The sequence below is a fragment of the Canis lupus genome, chromosome X (assembly GCF_011100685.1).
Source record: "Canis lupus familiaris isolate Mischka breed German Shepherd chromosome X, alternate assembly UU_Cfam_GSD_1.0, whole genome shotgun sequence".
NCBI classification, from domain to species: domain Eukaryota; kingdom Metazoa; phylum Chordata; class Mammalia; order Carnivora; family Canidae; genus Canis; species Canis lupus.
Window position 1 is genome coordinate 92,782,699 of NC_049260.1, and position 19,286 is coordinate 92,801,984.

At 43.9% G+C, this 19,286-nt stretch overlaps 1 protein-coding gene across 11 annotated transcripts in view; it reads left to right on the forward strand.

The window, feature by feature from the left end:
- Nucleotides 1-19,286, forward strand: part of LOC481034 (homeobox protein Wariai) — a 34,913-nt gene that overhangs the window by 14,930 nt on the left and 697 nt on the right. For 7 of the 11 annotated variants that reach the window (XM_038588195.1, XM_038588196.1, XM_038588199.1 and 4 more), the window contains 4 exons: nt 1,712-1,928; nt 4,733-4,793; nt 8,291-9,123; nt 15,777-15,822. In XM_038588195.1, coding sequence (XP_038444123.1) covers nt 8,357-9,123; nt 15,777-15,822 — 813 coding nt within the window. In that variant the 5' untranslated portion in view covers nt 1,712-1,928; nt 4,733-4,793; nt 8,291-8,356. Of the gene's footprint in view, nt 1-1,711; nt 1,929-4,732; nt 4,794-7,805; nt 9,124-15,776; nt 15,823-18,704; nt 18,844-19,286 lie in introns of those variants that run through there. The other 4 variants (XM_038588197.1, XM_038588198.1, XR_005386413.1 and 1 more) reach the window with 4 other exon arrangements.

Genomic DNA, 19,286 nt, shown 5'->3' on the forward strand with positions numbered 1-19,286 from the left:
TAGAAAAATACAGGAGGCTGAATTACATTTTTAAAAATATTGTATTTATTTATTTGACAGAGACTATGAGAGAGAGAGACAGAGAGAGCACAAGCATGGGAGTGGCAGAGAGAGGGAGAGGGAGAAGCAGGCTCCCTGCTGATCAGGGAGCCCAGTGCGGCGATCCATCCCAGGGCCTCAGGATCAGGACCTGAGTGGAAGGCAGATGCTTAACTGCCTGAGGCACTCAGGCGCCCTGAATTGCAGCTTCTAAAAGATTTTATTTATTTACTTGAGAGACGGAGTGCACAAGCTGGGGGCGGAGGGGCAGAGGGAGAGGGAGAAGCAGGCTCCCCACTGAGCAGGGAGCCCAATGTGGGGCTCCATCCCAGGCCCCTGAGATTATTTGACCCAAGCCAAAGGCAGGCAATCAACCAGTTGAGCCTCCCAGGTGGTCCTTTTTTTTTTCTTTTAGATACTTAAGAACATCTTAATTACAGATAAACAACAATATATTTTTCAATAAGAATGTCCCATGCAGAGGATCCCTGGGTGGCTCAGCAGTTAGGCGCCTGCCTTGGGCCCAGGGCGTGATCCTAGAGTCCTGGGATCGAGTCCCATGTCGGCCTCCTTGCATGGGGCCTGCCTTCTGCCTGTGTCTCTGCCTCTCCTCCTCCTCCTCTCTCTCTCTGTGCATCTCTCATGAATAAAATCTTTTTTTAAAAAAAAAAAAAGAATGTTCTATGCAATTTTTGGGATATACTTCTACGAAAAGATTATTTGTTGCTTATTTGAAATTCACATATAAGGGAAAGTTCTGCACCTTATCTGCGAATGGAAGTTTACTTCTGGATCTTGAAAATCAACAAGATTAAAATATTGAGGGCAGCCCAGGTGGCTCAGCGGTTTAGCGCCATCCTGGCCCCAGGGCGTGATCCTGGAGACCCGGGATCGAGTCCCACGTCGGGCTTCCTGCGTGGAGCCTGCTTCTCTCTCTCTGCTTGTGTCTCGGCCTCTGTGTGTGTGTGTGTGTGTCTCTCATGAATATATAAATACAATCTTTTTTGATTAAAATATTGATGCATTTAGGGGCACCTGGGTGGCTCAGTGGGTTAACCGTCTGCCTTTGGCTCAGGTTATGATGTCAGAGTCCTGAGATTGAGCCCCACGTTGGGCTCTGTGCTTGGCGGGATGTCACCTCCCTCTCCCTCTGTGTGCACATGCGCGCTCTCTCTGTCTCTCCCTCTCTCTCAAATAAATAAGAAATCTTCTTAAAAATAAAATATTGATACATTTAAAATCTTTTGAATTTCTGTTCTTTCATTCTTTTATATAATACCTTTAGTCATAAATGGTAATTGGCATTATGAAATTTCAGGGAATTCATAGAGGTCCAAAGCAGAAAGATCAAATCTACTCACAGCTCAGGAAGAAAAAATACTCTTGGTATTGGTGATACTCAGTCTTGCTTGATATCCTCAAGGATATTCCTACACACACAAGGATAAAGAAGAGGGGTGAATGGACGCACGTATGTATAGAGAGAATCTAATAAGGCTGGAATCATACTGTATGTGCTTTGAGAAATAAAAAAGTATTACAGTTAAATTTTACTGCATTTAGTAGAAGAAAAAGAAACCTAGGAGACTGAAAAAACTGCTGAGCTTCAGGAAATTGTTTCCTGACCAACAAGAGATAATTAGTTCCCTAAAATCCCCTTTTTCTTCTCCAGAGCACTCTGAACTTCCCAATCTGTTACCTTGTCTCCGAAGCATAATATTTTCTTAAGACTCTCCCCGAGATGCCCACTTATCATGAAGAACAGCTACAAAATGTTCCAGCAAGTATGATCAGGTCCTGTGGGGTCTGATTCATCACCAGAGGGCCTCCTGTCCTGGTCACTCAGATGTCTTCGTCCTCAGTGCTCAGAAATTTGAGATCAAAACCAGGTGAGTGAAAAATAAATAATAAAATTTTTTAAAAAAAGAACGAGGCAAGTGGCGTGAGAACTAAAGAAACTCAGAGGGACGCCTGGGTGGCTCAGCGGTTGAGCATCTATCTGCCTCCGGCTCAGGGCGTGATCCCCCGGGTCTGGGATTGAGTCTCGCATCGGGCTCCTTGGGGGGAGCCTGCTTCTCCCTCTGCCTGTGTCTCTGCCTCTCTCTCTCTCTCTCTCTCTCTCTCTCTCTCTGTCTCTCATGAATAAATAAATAAATAAAATCTTTAAAGAAAATAAAGAAACTCACAGAGGGGGACACAGAAGGGAGAGAACAAAGCATGTACGAGAGCAGGGCTTATAAACAGAAGTAGGAGGGTAGAATAATGGCATCCTAGGATGGTTAGCTTTTGTAGGTTCTTTTTTTTTTCTTTTTAAGATTTTTATTTATTTACTGTATTTATTTTTTTTAATCTCTTAAAGATTTTATTTACTTATGAGAGGCACGGAGAGAGAGATTGGGATTCTGCTTGGGATTCTCTCTCTCCCTCTCCTCTGCCCCTCCTTCCACTCATGTTCTCTTTCTCTCGCTCTCTCTCTCAAATGAATAAATAAATCTTTGAAAAATTTAAAAACAAAACAGAACATGTTTTCTTAGGGGTGCCTGGCTGGCTCAGTCAGAAAAGCATGGGACTCTTTGATATCAGGGTTGTGAGTTCAAGCCCCACGTTGGCTGCAGAGAACACTTAAATAAATAAAACTTAAAAAAAAAAAAAGCCCCAAAGCATGTTTTTCATTACGTGAAATGTCAGGCATACGCAAAAGCAGAGAGAATCCCAACAATATGCATCTTTTAAAGATTTTATTTATTCATGAGAGGCACGGAGAGAGAGAGAGAGAGAGGCAGAGACAGAGACACAGGCAGAGGGAGAAGCAGGCTCTGTGCAGGGAGTCCGACGTGGGACTCAATCCCGGGGTCCCCAGGATCAGGCCCTGGGCTGAAGGCAGGCGCTAGGCACTAAACCGCTGAGCCACCCGAGGTGCCCTATTTATTTACTTTAAAGAGAGCAAGAGCACAAGCGGAGGGAGCGGCAGAGGGAGATGGAGAGAGAGAATTTCAAGCAGACTCTGCTGATTAAGGAGCCTGATTTGGGGCTCCATCTCATGACCCCGAGATCCTGACCTGAGCCAAAACCAAGAGTCAGATACTTAACCGACTGAGCCACCCGGGCACCCCAGGTGTTGGTTGGTTGGTTGGTTGGTTGGTTTCTTTCTTTCTGACTTTCTTCGATGATGTTCTTCTGCTCCAGACAATGAAAATTGTTTAATGTTAGCTTATCCTGCAAAGGTTGCAACCTGGCAGCTGCAGCCTGACTCTAGTCCACAGACCTCTTTTAGATAGCTGGCACACTTTTCAATAAGACCTATTTCAGTTAGTTATAACAGTTAAAGAAATGGAAGGTTTCATATAGACGTTTGGAGTTGGGGCCAATCTTGAAAAAAAACCCGGAAAATCTGGCCATCTTGGCCCAACATTCCCCTGCAGCACAGTGAGCTGGGACTGAGTACAGGCCGTCCCCTTTGAAAGAGATGTGTTCTTCCTCAGTTTGCCCGTCTCCACTCTCCTTGCTGTTATGTTACCTGCCTTCATCGGCATTTGAGTTGGTAACTCCAGCCATTAAAGAACATGTTGTTTAGAGGCGCCTGGGTGGCTCAGTTGAACTGTCGAGCATCCGACTCTTGGTTTTGGCTCCGGTCATGATCTCAGGATCGTGAGATTGGGCTCGGAGCTCAGCGCACAGTCTGCTTGGGATTCTCTCTCTCCCTCTCCTCTGCCCCTCCTTCCACTCATGTTCTCTTTCTCTCGCTCTCTCTCTCAAATGAATAAATAAATCTTTGAAAAATTTAAAAACAAAACAGAACATGTTTTCTTAGGGGTGCCTGGCTGGCTCAGTCAGAAAAGCATGGGACTCTTTGATATCAGGGTTGTGAGTTCAAGCCCCACGTTGGCTGCAGAGAACACTTAAATAAATAAAACTTAAAAAAAAAAAAAAGCCCCAAAGCATGTTTTTCATTACGTGAAATGTCAGGCATACGCAAAAGCAGAGAGAATCCCAACAATATGCATTCATCTCTCAGTTTCAACAATTATTCAGAACCAGCCTTGTTTCATCAATACCCTCACCAATTCAACACACTTGCATATGCCCCTGGATTATTTTGATGCAAATCAAGACATCACATAGTTTTCATCTGGAGATATTCCAGTGTCTCTAAAAGAACGAGAATGTGTAATTTCTAATCATGCCTCTTTCCGTTATGCCACGTATGCCATAGGTTATACTGTGGTGATAGGATATTTTATGCAATAATAGTAGTGAATTCTTTTGAAGATTTTTATTTATTGGGACGCCTGGGTGGCTCAGCGGTGAGGTGTCTGCCTTCATGCTCAGGCCATGATCCCGGAGTCCTGGGATCGAGTCCCGCATCGGGCTCCCTGCATGGAGTCTGCTTCTCCCTCTGCCTCGCTTTCTGTGTCTCTCGTGCATAAATAAATAAATGAGAGAGAGGCAGAGACATAGGCAGAGGGAGAAGCAGGCTCCCTGCGGGGAGCCAGATGTGGGAATTGATCCCAGGTCCCCAGGACCACGACCTGAGCTAAAGGCAGATGCTCAACCACTGAGCCACCCAGGTGCTCCTAAAAATAAAATCCTAAAAAAAAAAAAGAAAAAGAAAAAGAAAAAAGAAAAGAAAAAAGTTATTTTTCGAACATGGCTAATTATTTCTCACCAAATAGTTTTTTTTTTTTTTTTTCAGATAGATTAGCCTGGGTGCTGTCTTCAGTCACTTGCATGCATCTTGCAAGCTCCTTTCTGAGGTGAGCAACCCACAAATATTCAGTATTTGGAGCTAGAGGAAATGAAATTCATCATCTTCAGTTCATGCATGCTTTTAAATACCTACTCCCAGTGGGGTGCCTGGGTGGCTCAGTCAGTTGAGCCTCTGACTCCTGATTTCAGCTCAGGTCATGATCTCAGGGTTGTGACATCAAGCCCTGCATCCGGCTCAGGGTGGAGTCCGCTTGAGATTCTTTTCATTTGCCCCTCCCTCTGCTCTCTGGCTCTCTGGCTCTCTCACTCTCTCTCAAATAAATAAATAAATCTTTAAAATAAATAAATAAATGATTACCTATTCCAGGGGCACCTGGCTGTCTGTCGGTAGAGCATGTGACTCTCGATCTCAGGGTTCGTGAGCTTGAGCTCCGTGTTGTGGGGTTGAGTTTACTTTTAAATAAATACGTACAGGGCAGCCCTGGTGGCTTAGCGCAGCCTTCTGCCCAGGGCCTGATCCTGGGGTCCCGGGATCGAGTCCCACACCGGGCTCCCTGCATGGAGTCTGCTTTTCTCCCTCTGCCTGTGTCTCTGCCTCTCTCTCTCTGTCTCTGTCTCTCATGAATAAATAAATAAAATCTTAAAAAAAAAAGAAGGAAAACCCTTAAAAAAAATACAGACAGACAGAGAGATTTACCTATTCCACCACACTCTCTCCTGGTACATTGTTTTGTAATATTCAGATTGAGGCCTTGCTTTAGGGATGTTTTTTTTTCTCCACACTAAGTTTTTTTTTAAATATTTTATTCATTTATTAATGAGAGGCAGAGACACAGGCAGAGGGAGAAGCAGGCTCCCTGCAGGGAGCCCAATGTGGGACTCGATCTCGGGTCTCCAGGATCACGCCCTGAGCCAAAGGCAGACCCTTAACCGCTGAGCCACCCATGCATCCCAAAACCTCAGGATTCCCGGTAAATGATACCTTTTGCACAATTTTTAAAAATAAAAATTAATTATTATTAACAAATTATCAAAAAAATTTTATTTATTATTTTTAAAGATTTTGTTTATTCATGAGACACAGAGAGAGACAGAGAGAGAGAGAGAGAGAGAGAGGCAGAGACTTAGTATGAGGGAGAAGCAGGCTCCCCCCAAGGAGCCTGATGTGGACTGATCCCAGGACCCCGGGATCATGACCTGAACCAAAGGTGGATGCTCAAGCACTGAGCCACCCAGGGGTCCAAATTATCAAAATTTTAAAGAGAGACGGAATCTGATCCTTCACTTACACAACTGGCCACTCCTTACTCTTCTCACCATGATTTTAGTCAAACACGGTTTACAAAAACCTAGGTAGCATCAGGCTAGCATTTCCCTGCTTGATTTTTTTTTAAAGAATTTTAAATAAATAAATAAATAAATAAATAAATAAATAAATAAATAAATAAATAATTTTTAGGGGCGGCCCCGGTGGCGCAGTAGTTTAGCAGCGCCTGCAGCCCCGGGTGTGATCCTGGAGACCCGGGATCGAATCCCACATCGGGCTCCCTGCATGGAGCCTGCTTCTCTCTCTGCCTGTGTCTCTGCCTCTCTCTCTCTCTGAATAAATGAAATCTTTAAAAAATAACTTTTTATGATTCATTTTTTTAAGGGCAGCCTGGGTGGCTCAGCAGTTTGGCGCCTGCTTTCGTCTCAGATCATAATTTTGGGGTCCGAGGATGAGCCCCATGTTGTCCTTCCCTTTGCTTGTGCTGACTCTCTCAAGTAAATAAAATCTTTTTATTTTAATTTTTAAAAGATTTTATTTATTTATTCATGAGAGGCAGAGACATAGGCAGAGGGAGAAGCAGGCTCCCTTCAAGGAGCCAGATGCAGGACTCTATCCTAGGTCCTGAGCCAAAGGGAGACACTCAACCACTGAGCCACCCGGGTGCCCCAAATAAAATCTTTTTTTCTTTTTAAAAATCTTTTATTTTAAAGATTTTATTTACTTATTCATGAGAGACTCTGAGAGAGAGATAGAGAGGCAGAGACACAGGCAGAGGGAGAAGCAGGCTCCATGCAGGGAGCCTGATACGGGACTCGATTCCAGGGCTTCGGAATCACGCCCTGGGCTGAAGGCAGCTCTAAACCGGTGAGCCACGAGGGCTGCCCTCAATTTAATTCTTAGACTAGCTAGAAGACTTTGAAAGCTAGCGGGCAAAATTTTTCCTTCCCTGCACCGTCCTGCATCTCTTTTATTTGACAATAAGTAGAATTTTATTTTTTCCTGTTCAAAAGATCAGGTTGATAATTTTCGGAATGGAAGTGGAGAGGAGGGAGGGGTAGAGGGAGCTGTAGGGGGAAAGGTCGAAATTCACCTGGGTTCATTGCCCGAGCCCAGCACAGGAACCAGCTGAGGTTGTATCGGGGACCACAGATGCTGGAATGGAACGCTACAGAAGATACATAATCTGTGGTGTGCAGCGCTAGTAAAATGCAACAGTTTTTGGGTGCACTAAGCACTGGGGGGTTTACACTTACACTCTGGTGTGGTTTCATCACTTAAAATCTGGAGTACTTGAACTTTTTCAAGGGGCACCTCGGATTTTGTGGAGTGTATCTTACCCAGAAAGCTCTGCAAACCCAGCTCCAGGATCCCACCCTGGGTACCCTTGGGAACATAGTGGGGTGTGCTTTCTGTATCCTTGCAGAAACTCAGTTAACGATTTTAACTTTATTACTAGACTGTGGTGTGCACCGCCTGCCAAACATAAAGGGCTGAACCGTGAGCCTTTCTCCAAACTTTTCCAAAAGAGCTCGGTAGATAGTGTGAAGTCTATAGCCCTCATCTCTTCCCGCAAACCCCTACCCCAGCCATTGCCCCCAGATCAGTTTTTTTTTTATAAATTTTTATTTATTTATGATAGTCAGAGAGAGAGAGAGAGGCAGAGACATAGGCAGAGGGAGAAGCAGGCTCCATGCACCGGGAGCCCGATGTGGGATTCGATCCTGGGTCTCCAGGATCGCGCCCTGGGCCAAAGGCAGGCGCCAAACCGCTGCGCCACCCAGGGATCGCCCCCCCAGATCAGTTTGAATCCAGTATAGCCTCTTCCACAGAATATGCACTCTGGTCAAGTGGGGCGTGGCAAACTGAACTGTAAATCAGATCCTCCCCTTCTCCACACAGCCAAGCCCCCCACCAGCCCCCACCTTTCCCATCATGCCTCTATTTTTTGGCCACACCCCAGCCACTTGCATGCGTAAGCAAGCCCCACCCACTGCAATTGGCGGGAAAAGGACAGCCAGTAGCAATCGTCTAAGGGGGTGTGCGTGGGGGTAGAACTTGCCGCAAACCCCCTGGCGCCAAAGAGGAGGAACTTCCGCCTCAGACTGCACCTCTGTTCTCAACCACAGAGGGTTTGTGGAAGCGCTGGTCTTCCACAGCGCCACAGCCATGGATCCTCTGCCCAGAGGCAGTTACTATGACCCGGGTGACTACTATGACCCCAGCAACTACTGGCTGGGAATGAATCAAGTGCAAGTAAGATGTGAATCTGTGCAGGGTTCAGCACCAGAAGCTGAAGGCAGCCACATCGATGAAGGAAATCCAGGCCTTGTGGACAAATTCATGTACCACGGCGATGGCAGCAACCTCGAAGGGGACATCAACCTGGAAGGTGCCATCAACTTCTTCCACGGCGATATGAACCTAGACATCAACTTCGAAGACAACTTCAACCTCGAAGACAACTTCAACCTCGAAGACAACTTCAACCTCGAAGACGACTTCAACCTCGAAGACGACTTCAACCTCGAAGACAACTTCAACCTCGAAGGCGACATCAACCGCGAAGGCAACTTCAGCCTCGAAGGCGACATCAACCGCGAGGGCGACATCAACCTCGAAGGCGACATCAATCCCGAAGGCGACTTCAACCTCGAAGGCGACATCAACCCCGAAGGCGACTTCAACCTCGAAAGCGACATCAACCGCGAAGGCGACATCAACCTCGAAGGCGACTTCAACCGCGAAGGCCACTTCAACCTCGAAGGCGACATCAACCTCGAAGGCGACTTCAACCGCCAAGGCCACTTCAACCTCGAAGGCGACTTCAACCACGAAGGCCACTTCAACCTCGAAGGCGACATCAACTGCGAAGGTGACTTCAACCGCGAGGGCATCGTGAACCATGAAGGTGAAGGGATCCACGAGGTCGGCGGTGGCGTCCAGGAGCTGGGGCAGCTGGCACCTGAAGAGCTACCCCAGGCGGTGGCTGCTAGGGCTCCCCAGCCCCGAAGGAGACGGCGAGCCCAGCGCAATAAGTTCACACAGGTGCAGGTTCAGGAGCTGGAAAGTGCCTTCCAGCACACTCAATATCCAGATGTGCTCACAAGGTAAGAGGCTTGTTCCAGGAGGTGCCCAGTTCTCCCGGGACCGTGGGCTCATTTCTAGGTGTCTTTGGTTCTCCCCCCACCCCTCAGCCTCCTTCTTTCCTGTCGAAACCAAAAGGGCCAAGGGTTGAGGGAAGGAGAATGCCTTCTGTGCATCAAGAGAAATATTTTTATACAGTAATTACGTGAAACAAGTCTGGACACTGTGGTGGGTAGTCTTTTTGTTTTTGTTTTTTAAATTGTGGTAGAGGCACCGGGGCTGGCTCAGTTGAGAGAGCCCGGACTCTTGATCGTTGGCGGTGGTCATGAGTTGGAGCAGGGATTACTTAAATGAGCTTTAAAAAAAAAAAAAACTTGTGGTAAAATAGGGGCGCCTGGTTGGCTCGGCTAGAGGAGCGTGTAGCTCTTGATCTGCGGTGTGGGGCGGGGGTCGTGAGTTTGAGCCTCACTTGTCTGTAGAGATTCTTTAAATAAATAAACGTAAAGGGACAGCCGGGGTGGCTCAGCGGTTTAGCGCCGCCTTCGGCCCAGGGAGTGATCCCGGGGTCCTGAGATCGCGTCCTGCATTGAGCTCCCTGCATGGAGCCTGCTTCTCCCTCTGCCTGTGTCTCTGCCTCTCTCTCAGTCTGAGTCTCTCATGAATAAATAAATAAAATCTTTAAAAAAATAAACAAACGTAAAAAACTTTAAAAATGTGTCATAGCGACACCTGGGTGGCTCCATGGTTGAGCGTCTGTCTGCCTTACGCTGGGGCGTGATCCCGGTTCGGGGACCAAGTCCCACGGGAACCTGCTTCTCCCTCTGCCCATGTCTCTGCCTCTCTCTCTGTGTCTTTTTTTCTAAAAAAAGAAATTTTGTGGTAAACTATGGTGCCTGACTGGCTCAGTCAGAGGAGGGTGCAGCTCTTGATCTATGGGGTCATGAGTTTGAGCCCCATTTGGGTATAGAGATTACTTAAATAAATAAACTTAAAGACTTTAGGGGCATCTGGGTGGCTCAGATGGTTAAGCGGCTGCCTTGCGGGGGTGGGGGCTGGGATAGAGCACTGAGCTGGCTTGCAGGGCATTCTGCTCAGCAGGGAGCCTGCTTCTCCCTCTCCCTCTGCCTGCCCCTCTCCGGTGCTCTATCAAATAAATAAATAAATAAATAAATAAATAAATAAATAAATAAATAAATAAATAAATAAATGACGGACACCTGAGTAGCTCAGCAGTTGGGCATCTGCCTTTGGCTCAGAGCGTGATCCTGCAGCTCCGGATCAAGTCCGATGTTGGGCTCCCTGGAGCCTGCTTCTCCCTCTGCCTGTGTCTCTCGTGAATAAATAAATAAAATCTTAAAAAGAAAACCCAAATATTTATTCACGAGAGACACAGAGAGTAGAGAGAGAGAGGGAGAAGCAGCCTCTGTGCAGGGAGCCCGACGCGGGACCCGATCCCAGGCCTCCAGGATCAGGCCCTGGAGGCCACATTAAATTTTTTTTTTTTTTATGATAGTCACAGAGAGAGAGAGAGAGAGAGGCAGAGACACAGGCAGAGGGAGAAGCAGGCTCCATGCACCGGGAGCCCGATGTGGGATTCTATCCCGGGTCTCTAGGATCGCGCCCTGGGCCAAAGGCAGGCGCCAAACCGCTGTGTGGAGGCCACATTAAACCGCTGAGCCACCCCGCTGCCCAAAATAAAATCTTTAAAAAAATAAAAAGACTTAAAAAAAAAAACAAGTAAAATAGGGGTGCCTGCCTGGCTCAGCCAGAGGAACGTGCAGCTCTTGGTCTTGGAGTTGTGAGTTTGAGCCCTACCTTTGGCTTAGAGATTATATATATTTTTTATTTTTATTTATTTATGATAGTCACAGAGAGAGAGAGAGACAGAGATAGAGACACAGGCAGAGGGAGAAGCAGGCTCCATGCACCAGGAGCCCGACATGGGATTCGATCCCGGGTCTCCAGGATCGTGCCCTGGGCCAAAGGCAGGCGCCAAACCACTGCGCCACCCAGGGATCCCTGGCTTAGAGATTATTAAAAAAAAAGTTTTAAAAACAATAAATTGTGGTAAAATATAAAGATTAAATTTGTGATCTTAACCATTTTTAAGTGTACAGTTCAGTAGTATTAATTACATTTATATTTTTGTACAACTAATCTCCAGAACTCCTTTCACCTTGCAAAACTGAAAGGATTACACAGTGAACAACTCACTATTCCCCCATTTCCCCCTGCCCCTGGCAGTCGCCTTTTTTACTATGTGTTTTAATAAATTTGACTATTGTAAGTGCCTCATTTAAGTAATTTAAGAATTACACAGTGCTTTTCTTTTTATGCCTGGTATATTTCACTTAGTATGATGTCCCCAGGGTTCATCCATGACGTAGCATGTCTCAGAATTTCCTTCCTTTTTAGGGCTGAGTAATTTTCCATTGTTTGTAAATACCATATTTTGTTTATTCATTTATTATTGGGCACTTCAGTTTGGTTATTGTGAATAATACTGCTATGAACTTGGGTGTGCTAATTGCAGTTAGAGTCACTGTTTTCAATTATTTTGGGTATATACCCAGAAGTGGAGTTACTGGATCATATGGTAATCCTGTTTTTAATTTTTTGTGTAGCTGTTCTACTGTGTTCCATAGTGGCTGCACCATTTTGCATTCTAACTAGCAGTCCACAAGGATTTATTTTAATTTCTTCAAGTTCTTGTTAACACTTGTTATTTGCTTTTTCTTTTTTCTTTTTTTGTGTTTGTGAGAGAGAGTGTGGGTGCACAGTGGGAGAGGCAGAGGGAGGGAGAGAGAATCTTAAGCAGGCTTCACAGTCTCCAGGAGCCTGATGCGTGCCTCCAGCTCCTGACCCTGAGATCATGACCTGAGCCAAAATCAACAGTTGGAATGCTAAACTGACTGAGCCATGCAGGCACCCCAACACTTGATATTTTCTGGCTGTTTTAATGTTTTATTCTTAAGTTTTCTCTAGATCCAAGGTGGGGCTTGAACTCACAACCCGGAGATCAAGAGTTGCACGCTTGGGGTGCCTGAGTGGCTGGGATGCTGAGTGTGGAACCTACTTAAGATTTTCTCTCTTGGGACGCCTGGGTGGCTCAGTGGTTGGGCGACTGCCTTTGGCTCAGTGCGTGATCCAGGATTCCCTGCATCGGGCTCCTTGCATGGAGCCTGCTTCTTCTCCCTCTGCCTGTGTCTCTGCCTCTCTTCCTGTGTCTCTCATGAATAAATAAATAAAATCTTTTAAAAAAGAAAAAGATTTTCTCTCTCCCTCTCCCTTTCCCCTTCCCCCTGCTGGTGCTCTCTCCCGGAAAAAAAAAAAAAAAGTTTCATGCCCCACTGACTGAGCCAGTGAGGTGCCCGTTTTTTGTTAGCCATCTCAAAGGATGTGAAAAGTGGTATCTCATTATGGTTTTGATTTGCATTTTTCTTTTTTGAAAGATTTTATTTATTTATTTGTTTATTTATTCATGAGAGACAAAGTGAGAGAGAGAGAGAGAGGCAGAGACACAGGCAGAGGGAGAAGCAGGCTCCATGCAGGGAGCCTAATGTGGGACTTGATCCCAGGTCTCCAGGATCACACCCAGGGCTGAAAGCAGGCACTAAACCACTGAGCCACTCGGGCTGCCCTGTTGAGCATCTTTTAATATGCATATTCAAGTCTGACCCATTTTATTCTTTATTAAGACTAATTTATTAATTTTTTCCTGATTTATCTATTTTGGTAAAATACATTTAACATAAAATGTAATGTCTTTACCATTTTAAAGTGTACAGTTGGGTAGTATAAAGTACTTCTTATCATGCAACTATGACCACCATCTATTTCCAGAAATCTTTTTATATTGCAAACCTGAAACTATTACCATTACATAGTGACACCCATTCCCACCTCACCCCTCAGTCCTGGGTAGCCACCATTCTACTTTCTGGCTATGATTTTGACTACACTAAGCACCTCATATTAGTTGAATTAGGCAGTATTTGCCTTTTTGTCACTGGTTTATTTTACATGGCCTACAGTCTTTTAATTTTTTATAAGCCTTTTGGTTTTTTATTGAAGTATAATTAACATACACTGTTGTATTAGTTTCAAGTGTACAACATAATGATTCGACAATTTTATACGTTACTCAGTGCTCACCCTGATAAGTGTAGTCACCATCTATCACCATAGAACGTTATTCCAGTATTATTGACTATATTCCCTATGTTGTATTTTCATTTCCATGACTTATTTATTTTATAGCTGGAATTTTTTTGTTTTTATAATATTTTATTTATTTGAGAGAGTAAGTGAGAGAGAGCAAACACCAGCAGGGGCAGAGGAAGAGGAAGAAAGAGAAGCAGACTCCCCTGCTGATCAGGGAGCCCGACGTGGGGCTCTATCTCAGGACCCTGTCATCATAACCTGAGCCGAAGGCAGATACTCAACCAACTGAGCCACCCAGGCACCCGTGTATCATCTTTAAAAAAAAAAAATTAGGGGCCCTGGGTAGCTCAATCACTTGAGCTTCCAACAAGCCCCACATCAGGCTCTGCACTCAGCATGGAGTTTGCTTGTCCCTCTCCCCACCCCCTCCTCTCTCAAATAAATAAAATACTAATTTTTTTATTTATTTGAGTATAGTTGCCAAACAATATTACATTAGTTTCAAATATACCACATAGGGGCAGCCCCAGTGGCTCAGAGGTTTAGCACCGCCTTCAGCACAAGGTGTGATCCTGGAGACCGGGATCGAGTCCCACATCGGGCTCCCTGCATGGAGCCTGCTTCTCCCTCTGCCTGTGTCTCTGCCTCTCTCTCTCTCTCTCTCTCTCTCTCTCTCTGTGTCTCTCATGAATAAATAAAAAAAATCTTTTTTAAAAAAACAACAAATATACCACATAGTAAATCAACTTCTCTATATGTTGTGCTATGTGCACTACAGGTATAGCTACCATCTGTCATCATATGATCCTATTGCAATATCATTGACTACATTCTCTGAGCTGTGTCTTTAGTTCCTGTGATTTATTTATTTCATAGCTGGAAGTCTGTATCTTCTCCCCTTCACCTATTTTGGCCATCCTCCTATTCCCCAAGCATACAGTCTTTAATGTTCTTCTGTGTGGAAGCATATGCTACAATTTCCTTCCTTGTTAAGACTGAATAATATTCCATTGCATGTGTATACCATATTTTATTTACCCATTTTTCATTATTGAGCACTTGGGTTGCTCCTTTTGGCTATTATGATTATACTTCTATGACCATACGTGTGAAAATATCTTCCCAAGACCCTGTTTTTAATTCTTTTCAGTATATACTCAGAAATGGAATTGTTGGATCATATGGCAATTCTGTGTTTAATTTTGAGCAACTATTCTACTGTTTTCCTTAGCAGCTATACTATTTTATATTCCTACCAACAGTGCACAAGGGCTTTAATTTCTCTACATCCTCACCAACACTTGTTATTTTCTGTTTTTTTGATAGTACTCATTCTAATAGTATGAGGTGGTATTAGTGTGGTTTTGATATGCACGTTCATTACTGATGTTGAGCGTCTTTCACACCCATTTGTATATAATCTTTGGAGAAACATCTATCCGAGTCCTTTGCCTATTTTTTAATCTGGATGATGTTTATTTATTGAGTTGTAGTCCTTAATATACACTGGATATTAATTCCTTATCAGATATATGATTTGCAAATATTTTTTCCCATTGCATGGGTTGCCTTTTCACTCTATTGATTTTGTACTTTGATCTACAAAAGTTTTTGATTTTGATGTAGTTTAATTTATACATTTTTTCAGTTATTGTCTGTGTTGGTGGCTTTTTGTAAATAAAATTTTATTGAAATAAGGGTAAGGAGAATAAGGTACTCTTGCAACCTTAGATCCTTTCATTTAAAATCTCGAGGATGTTAGATCCTTTCATTTAAAATCTCGAGGGGGGAGGTACCTGGCTGGCTCGGTCCAAAGAGCATGTGATTACTGATCTTGGGGTTTTGAGTTCAAGCCTTCAAGCCCCACATAGGGCATAGAGCCTACTTTAAAAATAAATAAATAAATAAATAAATAAATAAATAAATAAATAAATAAATAAAATTTAGAGGGAGGGGCACCATGTTGGTCATAGAGCTTACTTAAAAAAATAAATAATAATAATAATAAATAAGTAAAATTGTGATAATTTGTTCATCATAGATTTTTTGCATTAATTATTATTTTTTAAATAGTGCTTTAAAATTGTTTATCTTGAGTACCGAGTTGTTGATGACACCTTAAATTTTGAGGGGAAACTATCTATAAAGCAAGGCTGGAGCTGAGAATGACAGAAAAGTTTACTTGAAGGGGGTCTTTTTTTGTAAGATTTTATTTATTTATTAGACACAGAGTGAGAGAGAGCATGAGCACACATGAGTGGGGGGAGGGGCAGAGAGAGAAGCAGACTCCCCGCTGAGCAGGGAGCCTGCCGAGGGACTTGATTCCAGGATCCTGGGATCATGACCTGAGCCGTAGGCAGACGCTTAACCGACTGAGCCACCCAGGCACCCTTGGTGGGGGGGGTTGAGGGGGGAGGGTACATATTTTTAAACAAGCATAAAATGTATATGGATACATTTCCTTTTATCCACAACTCCAAATACTGAACATTTGTGTTTTTTTTCTCCTCAGACAGGAACTTGCAAGACGCATGGATGTGACTGAAATCAGAGTGCAGGTCAGTAAACCTAGATGGCAGGGCAGCCAATTCTAAAACTGGCTTTAGGACTTGGGCACTTTTGTCCTAGACATTCTCAAGTTGGTGTGTTTCAGTTGTCTTTTTTAACATTGGCAAATAAGTTGACTGTAGGGGGTCTTTGTGGGTAGAAAATGGGATATATGAACTCTAGCTTATGGATATTTCCCATTACCAGAGGGAACATGATTTCTTTTTTTCTCTCTTTTTTTAAAGATTTTATTTATTTATTCATGAGACACACAGAGAGAGGCAGAAACATAGGCAGAGGGAGAAGCAGGCTCCCCATAGGGAGCCTGATGTGGGACTTGATCCCAGGACCCTGGGATCATGACCTGAGCCACAGGCAGATGCTCAACCACTGAGCCACCCAGGTGCCCCAGAATATGATTTCTTAAAGGAAAATAAGAAATGAGTTGCTTCTCCTATTCTGTATACAAAATTAAGTATATATATGTGTGTATCTATATAGCAAGCATATAGATAGGTATATCCATATACCTATATAGTACATATATATATGTATATGTGTGTTTTCAGTAAAGTTTAGCTCCTTCTAACATCTTCTTTAGAGTCATATTGTGTGGAGTCATATTGGGGCTGAGGCTGGCTGTAGAAATTTTCAAATTAATGCACAGAGGAGCAAGTTACGAGAGGATTCCGTTGTACTATATTAAAGCCAAACATAACTTCTTAGCTAAGTGGGTGGATTCCAAACAGTGGGGTGAGGGAGAAATGTATCCTCAGAACACACTATATAAGTAACTAAAGTCTGTTTATTGGTGCTGAAACTGATGAGGTGAGACAGCTTCAAAGTCCGAGTACCTGGAGTACCTGGTCGTCCTGCTATTATGTTTAAGTGTTTGATAAAGCAGTGTGGAATGGCAGCTCTACGGTTTAATTTTCTGGAATACTTTGATGTATCAACCTGAAAACACTGCTAGAACAGTCCTGTTATGGTGAGAATGGGGAGAGAGTTTGCAAGCTTTGGAAATTTGTCTAAAGAATAAAACAAAAAAATTAAAATAAAAAAAAAGAATGAAACAAGCAAAAAAAAAATCCAATATCGAATGATTATTAATTGACCTAAGAAGGGCAAAAAAGGTTAGAGAAGAATTACATATAGCTAAAATAGGCCTTATAGATGCTACACAAATTCAGTGTTACAAATCTGCTAAATGTATAAGTGAATATTCTCTTGAGGATTTCTAACATTTAAGGATTTTTTTTTTCATTTTGGTGATACTATTTTAAAGAATTGAGTTTTGTGGGATTTGTTTAAGGTTTAGGTGTCCCTTATTTTGGAGTAGATTCACAGTGCTAATTTTAAATACTTTTATTCCCTCGGGCATTGTTGACTAATTTGTGGGTCATGGGATAAAAAGGTGACCCCCCAAAACCCATTTAAGTTATTTCAAAGTGATATTTGCCCAAAAAAGAAAGGAAAGGAAATCAGGATGGATGTATTGGCTTTGCTACAGAGTGCATGTGAGTTGCTACAGGGGTGCCTGGCTGGCTCAGTTGGAGGAGCGTGCAACTCTTGATTTCAGGGTCGTGGGTTTGAGCCCCACACTGGGCTTAGCGATTACTAAAAAAAAATAAAAATATATTTTAAGAAGGGGAGTTGCTGCTCTGGTGGTGGGAATATCTGAAAAGCAGCCCAACAAAGCTGACCGTTGAGTAATGGCATCCCAACCCCAGAGACTGGGGCCCCAGGCTTAGCTCAGATTGGAAAAACTGGAAAGAGGTTGGGAGCACTTGTTCAGGCTGATAAGGCATGTGCAGAGGAAAAGAAAAATGCAAGGTTTGGTGACTAGCTTTTTCTCCTTTCTGGGTTTATATAGTGCTCTCTCCACGGCATTCTGAAAGGAACATAAGCCACAAGAAATAAATCAGGGAGAAAACTAAGTGTTCTCATATATTTCCAAACCATACAGCGTGAATTTTCCCCAAGATACTTAATACATGATTTTCCTCCTTTGTTTTGCAAATAGAACTGTTGTGTGAAACCAATATTGAGGGTACGGCCCATACGACAGCTAGCTATGGGCTTTACTTACCTGATGTCTATGGAGATCTGACCACTGATACACTTGGATTCCCCCCCCCCCCCCGCCCATGAGCTCTATTACACTGCCCTTGTCAAAGTTCTGTATTCATGCTGCAGAAATACCACTAATATTTTTTTTAAGATTTTATTTATTTATTCATAAGAGACAGAGAGACAGAGAGACAGAGAGAGAGAGGCAGAGACATAGGCAGAGGGAGAAGCAGGCTCCATGCAGGGAGCCCGATGTAGGACCTGATCCCGGGACTCCAGGATTGCGCCCCGGGCTGAAGGGAGGCACCCAACTACTGAGCCACCCAGGTGTCCCAATACCACCAATCTTAAAGTAGGAGAGCAAATGTGAGGCCTCAGAGAGAGAAAGCCCTTTGTGTCACTTAAAATGTGCAGTTTGGAAACTTCTGAAACGATTTAAATATAATGTTAACCACATCAACTAGGATACCAAGATGGTAAGGCAGCTCGGGTGGCTCAGTGGCTTAGCGCCACCTTCAGTCCTGGGTGTGGTCCTGGAGACCCGGGATCGAGTCCTATGTCAGGCTCCCTGCATGGAATGGAGCCTGCTTCTCCTTCTGCCTGGGTCTGTGCTTCTCTCTCTCTCTCTCTCTCTGTGTCTCTCATGAATAAATAAGTAAAATCTTTTTTTAAAAAAGAAGATGGTAAAGTGTGACAGTTTTGTTTCTGTGTTTGTTTGCAAAAGTAGTTGGCAGATATGTAGAAAGGAGCCATTTTATGACCCCTTACCCTCACTATTGTTGACTATCTTCCTAAAATGCCTGTTCCACCTTCTTGCCGGAAGAATAAGGGATGGGATTGGGACCTCCTGGTTGAGTAGCAACGCCTAGGATAACCTGCCCTGCTGGACAACAGCGGCTCCTCCAGGATCCTGGAACTGTAGCCAGAGCAGAGTGAGCTGACCTGGTCCTGAGCCCAGGAAGGTTTGTAGGGTGGGGCAGGTTGGAGCATGCCAAATTGACAACAGCGACAATGGTGTGTCTCTTTCCCTTAAACTTCTGGGTGGCCAAAGCTCAGTGAGCTTCAGTGCGCTCAGTGAGCATTTTAGTTAATTTGGGTCAAGTTGGTCTCCACTTTCCTTAACACTGCAGGCTAAAATCAAGGGAATGTTCATGGCTTCAGCAGCTCTCATGTCCCAGCTAGACAAGCACAAACTCCACGGGACCCCTTGACTAGGCCTTCCTTGCCAGACTACTTTTTAACTCTCAAGAGGTTTCATAGGACAAATGATCTTTTAGACATCCTTAAAGGAAATCTGTCTAAAAACCCAATGCATTTCCTCCTGTTAATTATTTACTTCATCCTGATGATAGGCTTTTCAAGTAGGGAGCCATTCCCCTCAATATGTCTTTAAATAGGGCCCTCT